This window comes from Metopolophium dirhodum, chromosome 8, assembly GCF_019925205.1.
Source record: "Metopolophium dirhodum isolate CAU chromosome 8, ASM1992520v1, whole genome shotgun sequence".
NCBI classification, from domain to species: Eukaryota; Metazoa; Arthropoda; class Insecta; order Hemiptera; family Aphididae; genus Metopolophium; species Metopolophium dirhodum.
Window position 1 is genome coordinate 23,910,855 of NC_083567.1, and position 25,935 is coordinate 23,936,789.

The 25,935-nt window shown below is 26.1% G+C and overlaps 2 protein-coding genes across 4 annotated transcripts; both read right to left on the reverse strand.

The window, feature by feature from the left end:
* Nucleotides 1–3,649: 3,649 nt before the first annotated feature.
* LOC132950313 (uncharacterized) lies at nt 3,650–23,897 on the reverse strand. Of its 3 annotated transcripts, XM_061021714.1 has the most exons (30): nt 23,499–23,897; nt 23,111–23,390; nt 22,930–23,043; nt 22,535–22,618; nt 22,244–22,446; nt 21,990–22,158; nt 21,725–21,903; nt 20,140–20,380; nt 19,873–20,082; nt 18,927–19,112; nt 18,227–18,400; nt 18,024–18,159; nt 17,758–17,952; nt 17,440–17,683; nt 10,996–11,153; nt 10,804–10,913; nt 10,612–10,738; nt 8,764–8,966; nt 8,532–8,689; nt 8,350–8,443; nt 8,191–8,281; nt 7,984–8,116; nt 7,283–7,452; nt 7,018–7,212; nt 5,349–5,569; nt 5,067–5,271; nt 4,599–4,792; nt 4,377–4,511; nt 4,169–4,289; nt 3,650–4,097 (listed from the first exon to the last, which is right to left on the reverse strand). In XM_061021714.1, the coding sequence occupies exons 1-30, from the start codon at nt 23,504–23,506 to the stop codon at nt 3,865–3,867; spliced, it is 4,971 nt and encodes a 1,656-aa protein (XP_060877697.1). In that variant the 5' UTR covers nt 23,507–23,897; the 3' UTR covers nt 3,650–3,864. The 3 variants fall into 3 exon arrangements, with proteins under 3 accessions (XP_060877697.1, XP_060877698.1, XP_060877699.1); XM_061021715.1 differs by lacking the exon at nt 23,499–23,897 and having other exon boundaries at nt 22,736–23,043; nt 23,111–23,127; XM_061021716.1 differs by lacking the exons at nt 23,111–23,390; nt 23,499–23,897 and adding an exon at nt 22,736–22,792 and having other exon boundaries at nt 22,930–23,018.
* LOC132950314 (probable enoyl-CoA hydratase, mitochondrial) lies at nt 12,247–13,607 on the reverse strand. The gene has a single exon (XM_061021718.1). It carries the CDS (start codon nt 13,241–13,243, stop codon nt 12,365–12,367), a length of 879 nt encoding a protein of 292 aa, XP_060877701.1. The 5' UTR covers nt 13,244–13,607; the 3' UTR covers nt 12,247–12,364.
* Nucleotides 23,898–25,935: the final 2,038 nt, after the last annotated feature.

Here is a 25,935-nt window from a genome sequence, read left to right on the forward strand (position 1 = left end):
AGAGTAAAAGTGCAAAGCTGTAGATAACTGATAAAATATTAATTGGGTAACATTGTAATGGTACAATGTATTATTTATAGGTATACCTTCTTATGTAATATATAAAATATAGATATGTAAAAAAACTAGGTACTTAGTTAGATTGTTTTGTGATAATAGATATACACGGATCACGTGTAAACTTGGCAATATTAAAAAAAAAAAAACATGATAATATCTACATATTTCTCACAAATTGCACAAATTATTTCCTGAAGTCAATAATATCATTGTAATTATAATATTTAACATCATAACCACCAATCAGTACAATTTTACATATTATGCTTTTCGTAATTATAGATTCTTAGTGGAGCAAAATGATGTGTTTTTTTTTCTGTGTGTTTGCTGTCATCTCCTATTATGGGACAAAAAAAATGCTCTGATTTCTACTTCAGTATTTTTAATATTTTATTTATAAACACCCGGTGGGCATAAAGTACAGATATTTAAAGATATTTTCAGAATACATAATAATAAAAACAAGTTACAAGAAGCAAAAAAAAACAAAATGACAAAATGTAGAGCTAAAGACTATGCAAAGATCTATGAATCGTGGACCAAATCGAAAAGAAGATACTACATTTTTAACTCCGAGAGAGAATAAAAAAATATATAAATCATTAAGTTTATTACCTATACGGTTAACACTCGGTGAACCGGCGCAAAAAGACTTAAGTTATGCTTGTAGGTAAGATTTATAGTAGGAATATAAAGTCTAGACATGGACAAAGGTGGACACTGGGCAAGTTAATGAAAATATACAGTATATTTAATTATCTATTTTACTTTACATATGATAGTTAAATATTTAAACTGTTATACACATCTCAATAATTAAAAAATAGGTAATTGGATGTCGCTCTGATGTACAGTAGGTCACAAGTGGGTCACTGTAATGGATGGTGTTAAATTCGAATTAAATGATATAATATCATTGTATAAGAAAAACAGTTAGCCTATGATATTACTAAGTATTGATACATTTTATCAAAATTCGAACTTTAAATGCTTATAAAAAAATTGTGCCTATGTATTTGTAATATTTTTCAACTGCTATTAACAATATATCAGGAGCCTTGCATTAAATTTGCACGCTCTTTTACCCAAAAAATAATATTTAATTGATATTTATAGAAAAAAAAAATTTAAAAAAAATTTAAAACAGCTCAAAAAGAGTCAAAATATTTTCAAAATTGTATGGTGTATAGAAAATGAAAAAATAAACATTCAGTAAAATTCTCATGTATCTATACAGTTATTCGTTTTTGAATTACTACAAAATAACAAAATCGCTACATGAGAAATCGAGTGAATATCCAATCTTGTAAAAATATGAACTTCAAACGCTCATAAAAATTTAATTTCATTTGCTTATAGACATTTTTTTTTTTGATAAAAGTAGACAAACTTATGAGGAATCTTGTATTATATATTTTCAAATCTTAGATTTAAAAAGAACATTTTTTATGAATTCTCAACTCAAAATAAATTCCTAATTTTCGTGATTTTTCCGTATTTTGTCAAGATTTGAACATTAAATGCTTATAAATAAAAACTGTGACTAAGGATTTATAATATTTTTCAAATGTTATTGTAACAATATAGTAGAAGCCTTGTATTAAATTGTTAAGCTTAAGAAAAAATAACTAATAAAATTGAAAACTGAGAATGTCCGATAACAATTCAAAACAAATCAAAATATTTTGAAAATTTTATCGTCTATAGAAAGTGCTAATATAAAAAACCAGAGAAAATTTCATGTATCTACCGGTCATTAGTTTTAGAGAAACACAAAAAAGTAAAATCGATTTTGCGTAAAAATTCCCGTTTTTCCTTAATAATTTTTATGTTGTTTTTCCGGCGCTTTTGAAAACGTTTGGGAATTTTAAAATTTGACCTGCACCAACAATATTCACTTTCACATCAAACAAGATACTGAAGTTGAAAATCGAAGATTATTTCGGCTACTTATCGTGTCCACAAAAAAAAATAAAAAAAACACACTTATAGATAATATCTATTTATACAACAAAACAATTAAACAATTTTAACTTAGTCGATTATCTTAATTCGTGATTTATATGGATACAAAATTAAAATCTGATTAAATACATCAAATTTGTCCAAAGAAGTCGTAGAAAATATTATATGATAAAAAAAAAAACAGAAATATTTGTTGGTTTCTAATTTTTATCGAGTGGGTACCTACATCAATAGAACTTTAAGATAAGTAGGTATATGCTAGGTCAAAGTTTACTGTTTGTCAAAAAAAAACTATAACATTTAGATAAGGTACCAGCCAAATAGCTAGCATTGCAATATGTTGCTAGTCAACAATAAACAGGCGCAGTAGGCAAGGGTTTACAAAATGCACGTGTAAAACAAGGTGCCACGTGCTAAAGTAAAAAATATTTGTGTTTTAAAAACAGAGTATTGTGTAACTTTTGTTTGCATTCTAGCTTAAGAGGACGTTACACCGACATTTGTTGTCTCCGTCTTACAAGTGCGTAACATATAGAAAATTGTACGCTCAGTATTTTAAAATGTACAAACAATTTACAATTTTGAAATACTTATAACTGGCTTGAAAATTAAAATACAATAAAAAGCCCAAGAGATTGCCTAGATAATGATGTTACCTTTAAATTTTATAAGAGGCCGATTCCCTCTAATTTTTAACTTAACGGAGCTAAACGTGTTCTGCTGAGCGTACAATTTGTTATGTTACGCGCGCTTGTAACTTGTAAGTCGGAGACAGCAAATGTCGGTGTAATGTCCTCTTAACATGTTGTTATAAGTACTAAGTGAGTGTACATACTATATAAGTATTATATCATCATTTAAAGCTTTTAATATATTAATTATTTTAATACTTTGCCTAAATTTGTTTAGGTATTCTATAAAATGTCTGAGACATAGGTATACTGTGTCCATCTAGGATTTACCCATTAAGATAATACATTTATCATAAATCTGTTTTTTTTATTAGACTAACATAGGCAAGAACTAAATATATTTTATTTTTTAATTTAATTACATTTTTCGGTAAAAAAGTAAAAAATTTAATTTTTGAAACAATTGAACATTGCCATTTTATATTTCATTTTTCTGAAAATATTGACCTTTCAACATTTTATTTTCATTGATTTTAAGATTTTTAATAATTTTTTTAGTTTATAGGTAAAACAACAAAAAACGGTTTTTATCCGAGCGGCGAGTCTTCTTCTACGGCTTATGGGTATATCCTCACGGAACACTCTGTATATAATGCCAAGGCATTATATGCTAAAATAATTTGCCTAAAATCCACAGGCATTTTATAAAATACCTGCTTAAATAGTAAATACCTAGGTAATAGGTATATGTAATTATTGAATTAGACATATTACCGGTAACATATTATGTTATAGATCATATTATATGCATATTTTGGTGTAATCAATTCAGTAAAATTTTACGACACCAATAAACTTTTTTCGTATTATATATACCTGTAGGCTGTAATTGTTGTTTATTTAGCTAAAAATATATGTAAGTCAGAAGGCACGCTATAACACATAAACATGAGAATCATAATGAAGCATACTATTATTATACTAATGTAAAATAAATTATAAAAAATTAAAACTTTTATTGATAATTCTTAAAAAAAAAAACACTTAAATAATATATTTTTAAATGAACATAAAATAACTTAATGGTAGGTTATATTAAATATATACATTATTATTTTAACATAATGAATCAATTTGATGGGCAAACTTTTAGAACTTTTTGTTTAGCATGGTAATATTTTCATAAAAAAAATGTTTCACGTCCAGTTTAGCCTTTTAAAACTTTATATGTACAGTTCATAATGCTTTTTGTTTCATCACTACATATTACTAAATCAGATAATTTCTCAAAATACCTATCTATACCCCAATGACATAGTTGAAGACGAGCTTTTTGATTGTTGCATGCAATTGACCATATGGCTAAGCTAATATCTTTATAATTTTGGTTTGTAGGGTTTCCAGTTTCTAATAAGGTTTTAATTCCGTCTAAAAATACATCTAGATATGACACAAAATATTTATTTAGATTAATGAATTTCATATTCTAAATTGTATGTATAGTGTATTACCTGATGACAAAATAATTGCACGGTTTTGTCCATTAAAACACAAGTTTCTCAATATGGCTAAAGAATCATTTACATAATTTGATTTTAAGAGATCTACTAAAGTATCCAAAATATTTTCAACCTATGAAAAAAAAATATTCACACAAAATTAAAGAAAACAAGAAATATATTATTATTAAACAATACACCTAAAAATCATGTTTTTTACTTTTAAAAGGTGTATTTGTCCCTCGCTGTAACTTGTGAAAACCAGCAAAAACTTTAAATATTGTTGTTCAATCTTAATTGGAAATTTTTTGTCTTTAAGATTAAGAGTCAATACGACGCTTGGCAATAGTTTACTCTAAAAAAAGTTATATATATATTATATTTAAAAAAAATTATAAAATGTGTATTATTATTAGCATATTAATATACATAAAAATTATACTTTTGTAATTGTTACACGACATTCTTGAGCTTGGCAACAGTTTAAAACTAACAGCAGCGTAATATTCAAAATATCTTCGTTTAAATGAAAATTAGTAGATAATGTAATTACTTCATGAAATAATGAAAATGAAGTACATTTTGTTTTTGGTTCCATTCCAAGTGTACTGCTAGTCATTGTCATTGCACTGCATGCTATAATGTAGGTTTATACATTATATTATAAGTTATAATTTATATTTGTAAATACATCTTTTTTTCTATTAGAAAAAAAACTATTACATTTCTGAAATTTAAATTAGTTTCTAATTATTGTCAAAAATGAAATGTGAAAACTACATAATTCTATGATTTATATATTTTTAATTCTGTTACTTGATAATGTTCTAATGAATTTTGACAAATTAATTGAGGTGTAAATAATTTTTAAACACTTTTAATATGAATCGTATCACATAGAATTACTTACCAGAAGGACATGTAGATGTAAGTGATACAAGCATTTGTAGTGTACACATTAAAATATCTGATTTAGGGTTGGCAACAACAATAGGCCAAAGTTTATGAACTAAATCTGGCAATTCAGCGGAAGCATCTTCTCTAGCGTCATTACATCCATGAAATAAATTGCAACAAAATTTCACAATTTCCAAATACTCATTTTGTAATATTTTCTAAAATAATTAAAATATTTATACATATTATTTTCATTGATCCATGCAAACACAATTATTGATTAATATATACATACTGATTTATGATTTGATTGTTTAGTAACTTGTAGCTGCATAATTTTCAATTTAGAAATGATGAAATGTAATATGTCATTGTCATGCTTCGCTGTTTCATATGTGATTGGGTGTTCAATAAATATGTTTGATAATGCAATTAATAACATTTTTCGTTTTAATTTATGATGCCACTCCAAGAGCAATGTATGAATTAAAATGTTACAAACACGATGAGCAAACTCTAAATAAAATAAAAATAATATTTAGGTATTTTTTTAGAATTTTTTATATAAGTATTCAATACAGTTATTTTTTTGGATTCTGAGCGGAGCAAAAGAATGTATTTATTTAACAATAATGTGTGTTTTAGATTCTGAATGGAACAATGAATGTATTGATTTTACAATGATGTGGGTTTTTTTTTTTTATTTTGTGTCTGTCATCACCTTTTAGGGCAGTAAAAGTGCTTGGATTTTCTTCAACAGTAACTTTTCTGATAGGAAAGTGGGGGGGGGGGGGGGCAAAAGTAAAAATATCCCATATCCCTAAAAATTAAGGAAAAACGGAAATTTTTACGTAAAATCTGTTTTTGAGAAAATCGATTTTGGTTTTTGGTGTGAAATGAACGTATATACATGAAATGTTCACTGGTTGTTTATATTTGCATTTTCTATACACGATACAATTTTAAAAATATTTTGATTTGTTTTGAAATGTTTAGGAACATTTTTAGTTTTCAATTTTTTTAGTTTTTTTTTTCTATAAATATCAATAAAATTTTATTTGTTGGGTAGAAAAGCGTGAAAATTTAATATAAGGCTCCTGATATAACGTTCTAATAGCAGTTGAAAAATATTAAAATACATAGGCACAGTTATTTTTTATAAGCATTTAAAGTTTATAATTTAATAATTATTTTGTAGTTAAAAAATTATAAAATGTTCAACATTTTTAGCTAAGGATTGAAAATTGAAAACAAGGCTCCACATAAATAGGTTATATATAAATTACTTTATTCACAATAATATTATCAAATATACTTGATAATATCATAGGCTGACTGACCGTTATCGCTCAGAATCGTTTTTATTATACAATGATATTATATCATTGAATTCAAATTTAACACCATCCATTAGTGACCCACTTGTAACCTACTGTACAGCAGAGCGAAATCCACTTACCCACCTTTTTTTTATAGATGGTTCCCAACAAATTTTTGTACCTCTACTAAAAATAAAAAGTTCGCTGGAAAGTCACGCTATTTAAAGCCATGCAATATTTTTGATCTTTATTAAATTTTTGTTTAACTAGGTATTAAATTTGATTATTGTTCATGTATGCTAGGCAACACCTTTTTGGTAAATATAATGGATATAACATGTGGTATTTAACATAACAAAAAAATTAACAATACACTTAATTATGATATAAATAAATAAGGGACATAGAAATATGTTAATGAGAAAAAATACAGATACAATAATTAAATAATAATTATTATAAAAAGTTAGTGAGCATAAATAAGTCTTGTAGGTGTAGTTAGAGTAAATATATGTGAACAATTCATAATATTATTACATTGGACTATTATTAGATAATTTAATGGGAAATTCAAATTTTTTAAAGCACAACATACCCGAGTAATTCTAAGATTAAATATAGGCATTAAATGAATATTTTACTTACTTTTAGACAGTTGAGGACATACTAAAGAAACTACATTTAATGCTTCAATACATAAATCTTTATTTTCGGAAGTTACACTAGTTAATAATGCAGTTATTAAATTATTTGTTATAACAAATGTTTTATAATTTGTATACTGTATAACTATTGTTGTCAGTCTAAATAATGATCTCCATACCATTGTTGTACAATAATCTAAAACACAATATTAATATTATAATTTGTCAATTAACTAGATAACTTGTTGTAAAAATGTTCTACTTACCCAAATTAATATTAATCCTTTCATAGATAACATTTAAAGAATTTAATAAATTTTCAAAATTATAATTGCTAACAGGTATAAATAGTGTAAGAACAGAACATATGCGACCACACATCTCCATGATATTAGGGTTTTCAATACTCATAGGAGTCAAATATTTTTTTAAGCACCTGTATTAAATAAGTATGGTTATTAAACAATTTAAAATGTACACATTTATTTTTGTTATGGTGCATAACTACAAACATCTAATAATAAAGGCAGGAGAAAAGTTTACATTGCTAAATTCAATAATTTTATATTAAAGATGATTTTGGGAGTTATGGAAATAGTTTTATAATATAAAATAAAATATATGGATTGAAGAGGACAGGTAATCTGTCTGATTATAGTTGACAATTGAAATAAAATAGATCCTATTAAATTAGAAATGTATGAGAAATTGAGTTGCTAATATGAAAATGTATGATAGAAATAGATAAAATACAGACAAAAAACCATTAAGATTTGAAAAAAACCAAAAATATCTATCGCTTAAATATAATAAATAATGAAAAACATGGGGTATAATAGCTATTAATAAAAAAATAAAAGGTGGAATTGAGGTGTATTGCAATAAACACATTCTAAGTTATGTACAAGAGTTAAACAAATATCAAATATTTAGTAGCTTAATACTATACAAAATATTTAATACATACATGAAAAGTGCTTGTACAAATTGACTATGTTGATCGAGTTCATATAAATTTACTTCTGTTAATGTAAACATATTGAAAAACATGCAGCATATATTGGACACAAGTTTTGGAGATGTCATAAAGTTTTTTTTTTCTGTACAACATTTGTTTTCCATTAATAATTATACTTATTTTAAATTTATAATAACATTTGAATATTTTACCCACCAGGTTTGGTATAGTCGTAGTATGAACACAAATTAATAATTTGAACAAAAGCATCAAAATCCAATTTAATAATGCATTGGTGGCATAAACTCTGAAAGAAATAAAATAATATTATTTCAAACAAATGTATTGTTGATTTGATCAAGCAATAAACATTACTTTAAACTTAGGGAAACAAAATAAATTTGAACAAAATAAAGCTGCTTGCTCGGCAACAACACAATTTTCCAAGCAACTTGATTCACAAAAATAACTAGAAAATAAATTGAAATTGTTATGTATACTATAATAAGCAAGTATATATAATTTTATTAAATGAGATAAAATAACTAAACATGTACTTTAATGCAAGATGAATTAAATTATGTGATACTGGAATATCAATAACTGCCAAGCCAGCTGAAAATTGAAAGACTAGAGCGCGTACTAATAAATCAGTACTGTGTATCATTGACCATGTCCATGTTTCCCAGTCGTACATACACCATACTTCAGAAATCTATAAGTAGAACAATATTTTAATAATATGCATTCAATTTGGGAATACAACAATAAATTGTAATATTATTTTACATTTGGTACTAAAATTGTATGGTGAAGGATGTGGTTCAGGACAATTAAATAACTTCGCTGCAAACTTTTTTCATTCAAGTTATTCATCAGTGTTGTTTTTAACGAAATAAATTGAGATAAATATATTTTCACGAAGTCTTTATCTATATTTTTTGGATTTTCCGTTAATATAGTAAGACACTTCATATTAATTTGTAATAAAACTGAAAAATAATATGTATACTATTAGTATTATGCAAACAAATAATAATTCTTGAGTAGGTACTATTTAATATTAATTTTAGATGTACTTCAATTACTTATTGTTTTCATAACCACAAATATCAATAAAAAAATGTATTGTTTTTATCAAATATTTGAAATTAATGTTGAACAATTTTAGTTATAACAAATATTACACATTATTTTAAAGATAATCATAATTTAGTTCATAAAAAATAAATACCTACAAGTGATAAATAAGAAGAAAAATATAAAAATAAATTACATTTCAGTGTTCTATATTTTTATAATTAAATCTATTTATTTTAAATATACAGTGGGTGATTCACAATAGTATGCTCACTCAGGTTTTTTCTTTAAGTATGCATTTTCAAGTTTGAATTTTTTAGAAGTACTTTATGATCATACTTTCAATAATATTTAGATTCTTATACCTTTTAGGGACGTTTTCTGGTGATATTAACATAATTTTTCCACTTTTTTTTACAGTAAATTGTTAAGCAAATGATTTTTATGAATTTTTTGATTTATAAAAATCAAAATCTAAATGAGTAGTTTCTGAATTATTTAACTTTATGTCCTAAGGACATAGGCACAATTTGGGTTCAATTTATGGGGTTCTAGATTTATGTCGACTAAAATGATTTGTCCCCCCCACACCCCCTCCTCAATTGATACACCTTCACATTAATCTTAATATAAACAATTATCTAACAAAATACATTATGATCTATATTATTGTTCAGATATTATTATTATTATGAAAATAATAAGGTCTTAGAAATAATCTTATTCAAATACCTATGGCATAATATTATAGTCAATAAAAATTTGATGATGTTATCAACAATTTGGGGGTGCTAATATGAATTTTGCAAGTGATTTTGCAAATCGAGCACCCCCCTCCCCCAAAATGGGCCTATGCACAAGGATAATATAGTCCACAATAATAACCTTAATAAGAATTTTAAGGCAATGATAATTTTAAAATTAAAGCAATTCTTTTAATCAATTAACATTTATTTAATGATAAAATTATCTGAGTGTAATGTGCACTAGACTATACTACGGCCCAGGAGAGAGTACTACTCGCTCACGCATCCAAATTAATTAGCGGTGGCTAGAGTTGGCGGCGGCCAGCGTACGGGAAGGTTTTGTGGTAGGAATGTGCGAAAATGGACACGTATGGCCCAGAAGTGCTCTCTCCTGGACCATAGTATAGTAGACGACTAAATAATAGATTTTTATATTTTATGTAAAACTTGAATTATTAAACATAAAATAAAAACGTTAAAAAATCTACTTAACAATTTTTTGCTTTCTGCTTAACAATTTACAGCAAAAAAGGTGTGAAAAAATAATTTTTATCTTGATAGGACACTTCAATGGTATAAAAATCTAAATACTTGAAAATATCTTAAATAAGTATTACTACAATAATATATACCTAAAATACTAAAAATACTATAATACTTAAAATTAAAAAATCAAAATTTAATCAAATTCAGAATTAATGTATAAAGACTAAAGAGGGGATGAGCATTCTCAGTGAATTGCACTGTGTATTTAGATTTACATGGATTTGTGATATTAACAATTAAGATACAGTTCTAAAAATTTAAATACCAATTTCGTTTTTTGAAGATGCCAATCGATCAAATAACAGTTTTGTTAAATTCAAAGTTGAAAAATGACTATAGTTTTTTAAGCAAAGCCAATATACTTCATAAAGTTCGATACAAAATTGATTACACTAGAGAATAAAAATATTAATATTAATTTGAAAAACTATGCATATTATATATATTAATTACAAACCAATTGTTTTGATTTGTCATCTTTTTTAAAATCATCCGCCAAATTATGATGCATAGATTCAGATTTTGTTAATATTTCAGCTACCCAATTTAATTTATTCATTAATACTCCTATAAATATTATACATTAAAAAAATAAAATATTGTATGATAATTAAGGTAATTTATTTTATCTAATTATAAACATACATACTTTTTGTCAATGCAAAATGTAATAGTTTTAAAACAACGATTAATGTTTGTAAATCAGTCAAAAAAATTGGAGGCAATATCAAAAACTTTTTTAACGCATTTTCAAATAGTTCTTCATCTACTTCAAATTGCTCAATGCATACACTTATTTCTAAATATCTGGGAAAATAGTAATATTGTACATTAATTAAATTAATATAGTATTTAGACTTTAGAGCATGTTCTTGAATTATTATAAGGATGATACCAAAATGTATGTTAAATTTGAATACAGTGACGAGCTACACATAAACATTTACATTATTCATATTCTAGTCAGAAATTTATTATTATTATTTGCTACAGCATTGCTATATTATTATTTTAACACTTAATTATTATAAACCTACCTGGCAATTTATTTATTCATTTATTTATTTAATTTAAAGTAATGCCATTGAGTATACTATCTATACTCAATGGTAATGCTTAAACATATATTGTGTTGAGAGAAAAATTATTATTATTATTATTATTATTGTTATTGGTCAATAAAATCCACATAAATTACCAGCACACATTATTCCTTTTTATTATCTTTATTTGATGTTCTCCAAACATATATAATATAATCAAATCGTCAGTCGTGAAGGCACTCCTTATTTTCTAAAAATAAGAGCTGACGGCGGCAACATACAGTTAACTATAAGAATTTAAAGTTGTATAAAATCAAAAAAATAATACGAGAAATTTTTCTACTAATATCGATTTTAGTTAAATTTAAATAATACAATTTTTGTGTGATGAAATATTCATATTTCAATATAATTACACTGTTATTAGTCTTGTAAATTAAAATTTCAAAACAATTTCTTCGTGAGTAGGGTACAACTAAAAAATGTAATTATTTTATTATTCTATACCCTGTTCCAAATAAGAAGCCACAAGCAAACCCGATTTTGCTACCCAAATTCAGACGGGGAATAGGGGGCTATAGCCCAACCACCCATTGACGGTGTTGACCTCAGAATTTTATCAAGATTCATAAAAAAATAAAAGTGTAAATAAAAAACATATTGTATTTTTTGTATTTTTTTTGTGAGGCTTAGCCTCCATACAAAATTCCTGATTACGCCACTGCCCAAATTTGTTGTCTGCTCATTAAGAACAGGGTATATTATAGATATTAATTTTATGAGTAACTAACTAAATTTCTCTCATAATAACAACCACAGTTTTGTTCTTTTTCAAGTTTAGTAGTAATAGTTTGATGTAAAATCTGCACAAAGATAGTAAATATATTTTGTATAAAAAATTAACATTATGTATATTAAAATTTAAATGTAAAAAATAATAGTATAGAACACTATACAATGAAATTACATTTTATATTAATTATTAGAAAAGTTTGGTTTTCTTTTTTCAATGAATGCAGTCATTCCTTCCTTCCGGTCATCGGTTGCAAAAGTTCCATAGAATGACTTCTTCTCAAATTGTAAACCTTGGCTTAAACTTGATTCATATGCATAATTTACAGATTCTTTGCATAATGCAACAATTAAAGGTGAATGTTCACTTATTTTTTCAGCCAATTTAATAGCCTCGTCTACTAACTTTTCTGGTGGGAACACCTTACTAACTAATCCTCTAGATAAAGCTTCGTGAGCCGAAATCTGGTTTCCAGATAAACATACTTCCATTGCAAAGCTTTTACCGCAAGAGCGAATCATACGCTGAGTACCACCGGCTCCGGGAATGGTTCCAATCACAATCTCAGGTTGGCCAAATTTAGCTTTTTCTCCAGCATAGATAATGTCGCACATCATTGCTAATTCACATCCACCACCTAGAGCGAAACCATTTACAGCAGCAATAACTGGTTTCTTGCATTTACTCAGGTTGTCCCATTGTTTGAGTAGACCAATTTTTAGGTTAGTGGAATAAGTCTTGTCAAGCATTTCTTTGATATCAGCACCAGCCGCAAATGCACGTTCACTACCAGTAACAACAATAGCTCCAATTGAATCATCGGCGTCATAAGCAGATACGGCTTCGGTCAGTTCTGTGACCAAACCATCACATAAAGCATTTAAAGCTTTAGGTCTGTTAAGTTTTACCAGGCCAACATTTTGTTTTTCACCAACTTTTTCAGTAATTATATACTCCAAGTTACATGTGGAGAGCTTCATTGAAGTTACGGGTGTTACAATTTTCGATAGTGAAAAAACTAATTTTGATTTACACACTGACGATCTCAAAAAAATTGCCATTTTGAAGAATTTTATATAATAATACCTTAGTTATAAGATTTTTTATTAGATCGAGAGAAATTTTAATATTTCTAGAAATAATCACTTCTTAGGTCTTATAACCTCAACGAACTGCACGTAAAAAATGAATACAATCTATGTAGTCAATGATTAATATTATCTTTCAAAGTCAAACGTTGAACTGTAGAGAGAGAGAGTGAGTAGTTACAACTGACTACAGAGTACAGACTACGTACTCCGAACTTTGGACCGTACTTAAAACAATAAAACTTAATATACCTTATTAGTATACAGTAATGCCTGCCACCAGGTATTGAGGTATGTGCTAAACTTCTAGATAAATACAACAAGGTTAGGTCGTATATTATCTATGACTATTATATACTACAATCTGTATAAACAACCGAACACCGGTTTGACTATAAATTGTAATCACGGTAGTGATTATAATCAGGTAGTATATTAGTATAATATTATTATCTTTATTTTTAATTTTAATATAATATCTATAACTACACCCTAGTACCACAGAACAAGACGTACGCTATAGTAATAATTATAATATGTAATTATGCTACAACCATAGATAAAGGAAATTTATCTATGGCTACAACCCCAGATAATACATACTGGATAGATTTAAAATCTTGAAGCCGATAATATGGTCGGCTCGTTCGCCCCGATGTCGCCATTGGGCATGCGTAACTCCACTGCACATGCGCAAAACATAACCACAACTATGTTACCACGTCACGCGCGTTATCTTTTTAAGGCATGCTCAATGAATTCATCAGGGCCGAACGGGTTGACCAAAATACCAAATCCACAATTGATAGATAAAATATTAAAATATCTATGAATCGTGGACCAAATCGGCTTCAAGCGCAGATTCCGCATGATAATAATGTACGCATAGATCTATCCATTGTGCATTACTGCATTGTATTAAGCTACAACAGTATTGAAATTTAATAAAGTAATCCCCTAAACTCAAAAAAGGTGGACAAGTGGGTGTCGCTCTGCTGTACAGTAGGTTACAAGTGGGTCACTATAATGGATGGTGTTCAATTAGAATTCAATGATATAATATCATAGTAAAAGAAAAACGATTCTGAGCGAAGACGGTCAGTCAGCCTATGATATTATCAAGTATATTTGATGATATTATTGTGAATAAAGTAATTTATATATAACCTATTTACGTGGAGCCTTGTTTTCAATTTTCAATCCTTAGCTAAAAATGTTGAAATTTTATAAATTTTTAACTACAAAATAATTATTAAATTTTGTCAATATTCGAAGGCTTAAATGCTTATAAAAAATATTTTCAAAATTGTATGGTGTATAGAAAATGAAAATATAAACATTCAGTAAAATGTTCATATATTTACAGTTATTCGTTTTTGAATTACAACAAAATAACAAAATCGCTACATGAGAAATTGAGTGAATATCCAATTTTGTAAAAATATGAACTTCAAACGCTCAAAAAAATTTTATTTGATTTGCTTGTAGACATTTTTTTTTGAGGAAGGTAGATAAACTTATGAGGAATCTTGTATAAAATTTTCAAATCTTAGATTTAAATAGAAAACGTTTTATGAATTTCTAACTCAATATAATTTGCATATTTTCGTAAATTTTACGTATTTTGTCAATATTGGAACTTTAAATGCTTACAAAAAAAACTGTGATTATGGAATTTTAATATTTTTCTTGTCTTTGAAACTATTTATTAGGAGCCTTCTATTAAATTTTCAACTTTTTTTTACCCAACAATTAAAATTTTATGAATGTTTATGTAAACAGCTCAAAATAAGTCGAAATATTTTGAAAATATTATGGTGTATAGAAAATGCTAATATGAACAATGTTTTAACCAATAATTTAAGTCAATACGATTGAAAGGTCTGCAATCTACATGTGTGAATAAGTGAATAATTGATTGTCCTCAGAAAAAAAATACTGAATTTAACTTCACTTTAATAATAACAAACAAAATTTAACTCACTGGCATAGGAATACTAATAGAATGACACGAGTATTAATAGTTAATATCAAATTCATGGGTAAATAATTATCAAGTTCAATAATAAAAAGGTGGGAAGTGGATGTCGCTCTGCTGTACAGTAGGTTACAAGTGGGTCACTGTAATAGATGGTGTTAAATTTGAATTCAATGATATAATATTGTATAAGAAAAACGATTCTGGGCGATAACGGTCAGTCAGCCTATGATATTTTCAAGTATATTTGATGATATTATTGTGAATAAAGTAATTTATATTTAACCTGTTTTTTATTTTTTGAACCTTGTTTTAAATTTTCAATCCTTAGCTATAAAAGTTGAACATTTTATAAATTTTCAACTACAAAATACTTATTAAATTATAAATTTGATAAATTTTGTCAAAATTTGAACTTTAAATGCTTATAAAAAAAAATTGTGCCTATGTATTTTTAATATATCAAGTGATATTAGAACGACATATCAGGAGCCTTGCATTAAATTTTCACGCTTTTTTACCCAACAAATAAAATTTTATTGATATGTATGGAAAAAAATACCTTAAAAATGTAAAAGTCTGAAAACTTCTAGAAACGAGATTGAAAATATTATCGTGTATAGAAAATGCTAATATAAACATTCAGTGAAATTTTCAAGTATCTACAAGCAACCTTTTTTTAAGTGCAACAAAATAAGAAAATCGTTACATGAGAAATCGAGTGAATATCAAATGTTGTAAAAATATGAATTTCAAACGCTAATAAAAATTTAATTTGACTTTCTTGTAGACATTTTTTTTTTTGATAAAGGTAGACAAACTTATGGATAATCTTGTATTATATATTTTCAAATCTTAGATTTAAAAAGAAATTTTTTTATGAATATCTAACTCAAAATAATTTGCAAATTGACATGAAAGTTGTGAATTAAGCAACCACTCATTAGTGACTCTTGGCTATTGATTAGTTAGATTTTTATGTTTTTTTTTTTTTTTTTTGTCATGAGACGTTAGACATTAAAGTTTTGTAGAAGGCGCAAATTATATTTTTACAATAGCTTTTTAATAACATATAAATCAATATTATGAAGTAAGATATGGAAAAAACAATTTTTTTTTAGCCTATATAGTTGAGTGGCTCCCTAATAAACATTCAGTTGTAATTATATCATGTATCTATTGTCGTTTGTTTTAGAGTTACACCAATAACCAAAATCAATTTTGCGTAAAAATTACTGTTTTTCCTTAATTTTTCTTTTATTTTTTATTATCTTATTTATATTTATTTTACTTTTGAAAACTACTGGAAAATTTTTATTTTTTACCTCCTAAAGTACCAACTAGATTCACTACCCTATCAGAAAAGATACTGTTGAAGAAAATCCAAGTACTTTTACTGTTCTAAAAGGTGATGACAGGCGCAAAAAACAAAATTTTAAAATTTTAAAAAAACATCATTGTAAAATCAGTGCCGGTCAGAATCTAAAATAAAATTGCTGAATTGCTGATAACAAATAAAATTATCGCCAGATCGTGTTACAACAAGATGGATCAAGTCACTGAAGAATCGAGGCTAATTTTTAATACTTTGTTATTTTGTAAAATGTACTTGTATAACACATTAATTATGGTTTCTCACTCTCATTAAATACTAAATGGTAAAAAAATATCTAAATATCTTCATTATTCCCAAAATGTGTATTATGTCACTGTCAAGATTAAAAGCAATAAAACTTCAACATAAAAAAAAATTGCTTTTGTACATTATTGTAAGTTTAAATGATTATAGTTACTATATTATTATACACAAAAAATTAGATAGGTTTCATCACAGTTGTACTAGTTTAGCGCAGTAGTTACATATCTCCTTCACCTCCAGCCTATATTGTAGTTCTCCACTTCTCATTGGTTGATTTTGTTCTATGTTATATATGTAGGTATATGATTGACAGCCAATAAGAAGTGGAGAACTACGATAAAGGTGAAGTAAAGAGCGGAGAATGCGTATCAAAATACTGTGATGATACCTATCTAATTTGTCATGATTATACATAGGTTACAGTTTTTATTAGAAAATGTATATTCATATATAATTTATTATTATGATCATTAAGAATTGTTGCGTATACGTTTAAATAAAAATTATAAGTTATTATAAGTATATGCCATACAAAATAAATGAAATTGTTACCTCTTTAAATCACCAAGAATGGCTAATGCTACTTGATGTGACTGGGCAGCAATTAAGTCAACCAAGCATTTTTTAACTGACCATTTAATACAGGCTTTTCTAAAACGTTGAAAAACATTGTTGAATACATCGTTTTGTGAGTTTGCAGTGAGGCCATTTTCCAAAAACACATCAACACTATCATAATGTTTCAAATGCCATGTTAATATTAAAACTTCCATGCAATTATGGTTCTCTTTAATTCCTAAAATAAATAATAAATAAAATATATTAATTCAAATAAATTTGATGGCAACAATTTTGTGTGGTTAAACTTACTTGAAAATAACATTGTTTCATCAGAATTATTAGTTGTATAAGAGTATTTGTTGAATTTAATAGGAGTATTTATTTTATTCACAACTACTTTTGGTATTTCTCCATAGGAAGTTAAATATTGGTTGAAAATACAATAAAAAAAAATTTGGAACACATACTGTTTTACAAGTGGAACTTCATGGAAATCAGATAGAACTATAATGTATAAAAATGTTTTTAGTATAATTGTATAAATATAAAAGATTATAGTATTAAAATTGATGTACCTGCGATTAATTGAAGTTGTATTTCAATATTCTTTGCTAATGAGTTATGATCACTAATATTTATTTTTTTTTTCTTCGTGAAACATAAAGTTAGTTTTAATAATGCAATTAACAAGCCACGTTCATTAACAAAAAGCTAAAAAATATTTGGTGATATTAATAGATAATTCAAAGCAAAATCATAAATAGTAATCACTCAATACTTTTGATGATTTAAGTAAATTTAATATAATATCCATTCCTCCATTATGAATAAAATGTTGTTGAAGATGATTATGTTCAAGTATTACTGATATTTTGTATAGAGCACATTTAATAGTTTGATGACTTGAACATTCATTAGATATTAAATCTATCATATCATCTAAATCCTTTTTCTAAAAATACACACAATTTTAAATCATACTCAATACTCATATACTTATAATTAAATACAGTGGTGGCTTGTGCCCTATACCAAAAGACTGAATTAAATAAAACTATTTAAGTTAAATTCAAATAATTTATTAATTAAAACATAATATTATGTTGGTCATCGTAATAATAATTTAGTCATACAACAAAAACCAAAAAAAAAGGTATATGGTGAGGATTTTTTCAATTATTATACCTAATAATAGTTCAAATAATTATAATAATTGCAAATTATATCTATTTCTAATGTATAACAATTATTGTACGATTAATATTTATTCAGCTACATGAATTATAGGTACTGGCACAACTATGCAACCAAATTAGAATTAGTAGATAAAAATATATTATTTAAAAATTATTTAATACATTTACAAGGTGTACAGTAATTATAAAATGTTGTTTCCCATCTCTTCTAAATCTCATCAGCCAGCACTATATAATTAACTATAAATTTAAAATAAGAAAATATTCATATAAATTACATACATTATATTCACCAATGGGTTTGTCTACATGTTCATTTACTTCATCAATTTCCATTAAAAAAATATCATTTGGCAGTTTAATGTTTCTATTTAGAGATGTTTTAAAAATCCATGTTATTCTATTATTTGCTTCAACCCGAGATTTTTTATCTTTGCTGAACAACATTGCAACTGTTGAATGAAGTAGCTAAAAATTAAATTTTTTATTTAAATATAATATAATATAAATATGATACATTTTATTATGGTCTTTAAAAATATATACAAATATAAATTAAAAAGTCAAAACTACAAAGGTAGGTACATTATTTGATATTGATTTAAGCGTTACATTTGGAAGATACTTAGAAAAGATACTACAATAAAAATAAACAAGTTACAAAAAATAATAATTTTAAGAAGAAAATTTATTCTTTGAATTAGTTTTTTTTTTGTTTCAGTTAAATAAAAAAACCATTAACATAAAAAAATAAAAATAATAATATATAGGTAGTTATTTATTGGTAGTGAACTCTTTATAGAGAACTCCATTTCAAAAGAGAAAATACATAGCAACCATGGGAGTACTTACAGGAGGGGGGGACATAGGTGTAGCGTGATGAATTTATATAGGGGGGCTATAACCTATTATATTTCTGGTACACAACATATATTCTAAAAATGTAACTGAAATAAATTACGAAATGGAAGGGCTAAACAAAATGCCAGGGGGCTATAGCCCCCTTGGACCCCCCTCCATTCTATGCCTATGAGGGAGGCAGGGCAACCCCCTCATTTTTTGTGCACCGATAGCCCTCCTTCCTTATCCACAACCCCACCCATTGAAAATTCCTGAGAACACTACTGATAACAACTATTTATTAACCTAACTTCATTAATAAATCAAAACAATCATATAAAATAAATATATAACAATAATAATAAAATAATTTATAATTATAACATACTACTAATTTTGAAATAAAGAGTTTCTCCGCTTGATCGGGATCAAACAAATCCAAAACAATTTGGCCCAGACTAGATGTTTGGTCAGCATAACAATATAATACTGGGAAGATAGGAGCTAAATTATTTAAAAAATATTTCCATTGATTATAATTTATTATGTTTTTGTTTTTTATTATCTGTTCTATCATTTCTGATGCTGATTGACATATCTAAATACAATAACTTTATTTTAATTATCAATAGTTTAAAAAATAAAAATAAAATACCTCTTTGTTTGAATTATTACAGCCAAAACATATAATTTCATTCAACACATTAGTACATAGTAAATTGTTTAATAACCGGTCAAATTTTTTTGATTCAAAGTTTAAATGATTAAATATTTTCTTCAGTGTATTATTAAGTGTTAAGTATGTGTGTAATACAACATCTACAGATTTAAATGAAAGCAAACTCAATAAAATGTTGCTGTATTCTTTATGATTATCTGTTGTTTCTGTTAATTTTCTAAAGAAAATAATAAAAAAAAAATATTAAGAAAGTTGTAATGTCTTAGTTATAAATAGCTAATTTAAAATTGTATTATAAGGTAAATGTAATTCCAAAATAAGCAACTTAAATTAAAGTTTAAATGATTATTATTTTTAAATAATATATTTTATTATTTATAATACCTGTAGTCATTTTACTAGTACAATTTTGAAGAAAAAGGTAATTTAAATAATTGATCAAACTAGAATTTTACAAATATTTATTACAATATTCAAAAATGCAGACTAAAATTTTTTTTTTGGTTTCCATCACTGGATGGACTTCTTCCTCATATCATATCAACATTTGAATAAAATATACTATATTGTCATCATAATTTTCTAATAAAAAATAAAGTGTTTTTTTATTTTTAACATCCAAGACTTGAAAATTAAATACAAAATTTTTTATAAAATCCTTTAATTGGAAAAAAAGTTTAACATAAGAAAACATGCATTTTTTAAAAGTAATTGATGATCAAATGTTGACGACATTGGAAAAAAAACATTAAAAAATAATGATTTCTCTTCAAAAAATATATATAATAGAAACTTGAACGTTCTACCCATCTAAAATTTGGTCAAGTCATTTAGAGTCATATTTTTAACTACCTGACGTACATTCTTAAATACTAAAAACCCATTGGCTATTATCCACTTAGCCACCTTTTAATTACCCACTTCGCTATGCCCCTCAGAGTTAAGGCTGTTGAAAGCGAATCATTTTTAAGGTGTCGGATTTAGGTAATATTATATTATATCCATCATGAGTTATGTGTGACTGTGTGTGTAGTGACTGATCATTAGTGTGCGTGATTTTACTTTATGTAATTAAAGATAAACTAAGGCTAAGATTCTTGGAAATCAGTAACGTACATACACCCAGTCACACGTCAGTAAATTTTGCAATCAAAAATGTTTTAACATGGAATTCCCAAAAGCGGAAAAAAATTCACACAGTAACAAAAGCTTGATTTTAATTTTGAAAACATTTGAATTCCTTATTCTATTTTCTAGGTTATGTAGGAAATGGATTTTCGATTTTTTTTGTATTGTATAATTAGAATAGTACCAAATTAATTTTCTTATTTTTTTTTTCGAAATTCACCTTTTTTTTAATTAAAAAAAAAAAATATCAAAAATCCATTTGTTACATAACCTTGAAAAGAGAATAAGGAATTCAAATATGTTTAAAAAATTAGAATAGGACTATTTGTACTAAGTGAATTTTTCTTCCGCTCATTGGTCTAAAATCACTTAAAAACGACAAAAAAATAACCCGCTTTCAACAGCCTTAAATATATGTAGTGTAACCACTTACGCATATTTAATCGTGTTTGTAATAAATTTATCAATTATATTAAATTGTTTATGGAAGCATGTAATAGGTAATGAACTTCTAAATAAATTTGCATATTGTGTAATATCCAAGTTGGAAGTGGATGATAAAATATATGCATCTTCAACCCTTTTGATAATTTGTTGTTCTAACAGTTCTTCCTAAAATAAATAAAATATATTTAAATTACTAGCTATACATAACACGGTAAGGTTTTATTTTAAAATTCTGTTAAATTATAACTTACATTAATAACTTTTTCATACAGTTGGTGGTACAATTCAGGATAAAGATGAATCCAATATGGTTGCTTAAGTATGTCACAAATTATTACTTTAAATTGCTCATTAGGTGAACCAAGTTTTAATATTTCCTTAGCAATAATTAAAAACTTAAGTGAAGATAGAGGTTCATTTCTAAAAAAAATAAGTATGGTGGAATATAAAATAGTATTTTTTTAAATTTGTTGATGCATATTTTAATGTTAACCTTAATACTTACAATAATATATTTTTTATTGTATAGTCAGAAAATACTAAATCTATGTAAAAATTAACGTTACAACTGTTAGATATAGATGTTAAAAGATGCATGCTGGACATAAACAAAGAGAAAGCTCCTTCACTATTAAGGCTAACATGTTTTAATAATACAGGCATCAGTAAAACACAAAATTTGGCAATACCCCAGCGTGAAATTTCATCCTAGAAATATGTGGCATAAATGCATGATTAAGAAAATATTATCAATACAAAAATATTCATACTTGTCATAAAATTATAAAATACTAACATTAGTTGTAGATTCACTATAAGTTCCTCTTATCGAAATATGAGAATTAGAATCATAATTGGAATTAATATTTTCATTGTTTTCCTGAAATAAAAATATTTAAAATCTTCTATAATAAAATTGAACAACAATATAAAATAGATATAGCTATATATTTAAAAGAAAAAAAATATTTAGGTCTATATCGTACAATTTACTTACATAATTTAAACCATAATGAGAATCGAATATTTAGGCACACAAAACCTTTTAAAGGCACTACAAATATAATTTATAATATTTATAAGTTATTTTACATTATAGGTTTGGTTTTAGATTTTATTATAGGTGTAATAAATTTCTATTAGATTGAGCACAGAAATTTGTTTGACATATTGAAAGTTAAATAAACTTACACACAAACCGGTAGTACATTCATGGTGTCTTCTTATTAATTTTTTTACCAAATAAATTAGACATTCTAGTATCAACTCTTTTTCTTTATTTTCATTCAGCCATTTAATTAATTTCTAAAATATTGATTGAACATTTACTACAAATAATATTGATAAATAAATAATCTTAAATTTAAAATACCTGAATAATTAATGGATGCTGTAAAAATATTTCTGTTTGATATTCGCAAAGAATTGTATTTTTGAGCATATTACAAATTTCAGAAACAGATGATTCATTTAAAGAAAAATTGTTTTCATCCAATAGCCATCGGCTGTGTTGACATAACTCAAGAACTTCAGGAAAATACCAATCCATACCATTTGTTTGATCATAAGAAAAATCCGAGTATTCATCCAAATTGCTGCATATATCTTTATAATCATCTGTATCAACCATTAAACCATCACTGGCCCACTCCCTGATAACAAACAAAATTTTATTTTTATACAATCAAACATAACTTGTGTGAAACAATAGAGGTATATTGTAATGTGGGTATTATATTAATTTAATTTTGTATTCTTACGCTGACATTTTGAAGTTTATTGAGTCAAAAACTATTTTACAAAATTATTTTCAATGATTTCTTATAAATTTACAAAATTGCAAAAAATAAATGGCATTAGTACCAACAATAGAATAAACACTCATATATATTATACACTAAAAATTACAAATTATATTAAATCAATATTAAAATGAATAATTAGGTTAATTTAATTTCAAATATAGGTACTAAAACCAACTACATAGTCAACAGTGTATTATGGATATGTATTATCGATACGGATATTATTTAGTATTCAGATATTTAATAATGCTTAATACAACTTTAAACTTAAAACAATATCAAACTAGACGTTAACAAAGACATATTATTTTAATATTTTGATTTGGAATTTGGATAAACTACCGCGGCTATAGAATTTAGATATTATAGTATCAAATATCTATATCTATATGCGTGATTATAAAATTATTTTCAATTTCAGTAACGTATTTTTTCTTATCATAAAACCACAGAATTCTGTGATAAGAGGTCGGTATGCACCACCAGGTGACGTATCACCTAGATCCCCGGTTAACAAGATCACCATGGTTATCTAGATCCACGATTATAAATAACTTATAAGAACTTATAAGCAGACAGCAGTCTCGCACTAAGCCAAATTGCCGCTCCGGGGCAATATAAAATTTAACGCCCAACATTTTTTTCCTGAAAAATATAATATAATTATCCTATAGGCGGAAATCCATTAAAATTTCGACGTACCTAACCTAACCTAACTTGACATCAATGTGAGTTCAGGGGGGCTTTGACCCCACAAAACTAAGAAGGAGAGGACTTGACGGACTTTTGGGGGGCTTAGTTGGCTTAAGTTAGACCCCTCAAACGCCCTCGATTTCACGAGTTTCCCCCTTTTTTTTAATGCTATCACAAACACAGCAAAATATATCTAAGACCGAGTTTTTATACGTTTCTTCATTAGTTTTAAAATATTTAAGAGTAAATACCACGGACTGACGTACTATATTATACCTTAGTCCATGGTAAATACATATACAATTAGCTTATACTTGGAATTATACACATTATATTTACTAAATATTCACATAATTAATTGAGAATTACAATTAAAAACAAAAAATAGTAAATAAAATAAATTTTTATTCAACTTATATTAGTTAAATTCTATTTAAATACGTAAACGAATAGGTACATCCATTCAGAAAATATTCAAAATACATTTCTAATACTTTTAAGAAAAAATATTGAGGAACAATCAATACAAATACTGGGATGTACTTAATTACTTTTTAAGTACTTTTTTCATTTTACTTAATATAAGTCAGGTTGCAAAATTAATTTTGTAGTTAATAATTAAGAATAGTGTAATTCAAGTAGGTATTATTAGAACTTTTTGTACCTCCTTCTTAAATGTAGACTGAAAAATGAAAATAAATAAAACTTGTTCCTAATAATTTTGAAATACCTACTTTATTGTTAGGTAATTACTAATTAGTTAATAAAATTAGAAATCAATTTAATTATTTTACCACGGTAGAAATTATTAATAGGGCACCTATATAACTATTAATTAGATATATTCAATTTTCAAAACTGATTTTAATTGATTAACAACAATAATAAGTATACCTACCTACTGGGTTCCTATAGAGGTCTCAGAAGTCACCGATACATACCTACACTAAGTACTAACACTAATTAATAATAGAAAAACTTGTTATAAAATAAAAAAATTATATAAACAAACAAAATAAATCTTATCTATTCTTGAATTTCATAACCACTGTATTCCTCTAAAAATGTTGTCCCGCAATACAAAAGCGTATCTCAAATTTGGGCTGCCGTATTTTGTATTATTTTATGAGTATACCCAATAATATTTTGCAATAAGTTTTACATATTTATACGCCTTGGGTAGTATGTATACAAAACAATTTTATTAACTTTATTTGAGTATTTACAAATTCAAAATATCGACTTTTGGCCAACTATTTTCATTTTTGAACTACTGTGTGTTCGTATTACAAAGTACGAACAGCAGTCGCTCACTGTCAAGCACTCGCGGAACTCAGAAAGTTTGGTCTTTTCGGCGTTGGTTCACACAGATCACAGATGGCGCTGTACCTTAAGGTACAGGATTTGGTCGCGAATTATCGTCGATCGGCTGCCCTCGAACATTTACCATATTATTTTTTAGGACGATAACAACTGTAAAAATGTAGAAGCTCATTATTTTGAAAGCTATTAACGTTTTTCAAAATAATATTTTACATAGGTAGGTTATCTACCGTAGGTAGTTTTAAGTAAGTTGTTAGTAACTAATGTTTTACTTTTTTAAATTACAACATGCATTTTTAATTCCTTATTCCAAAGCAGAATATTTTATTGAGTACCTCAGTACTTTGAAATATAAAAATTTAATTTTGGAAGAATA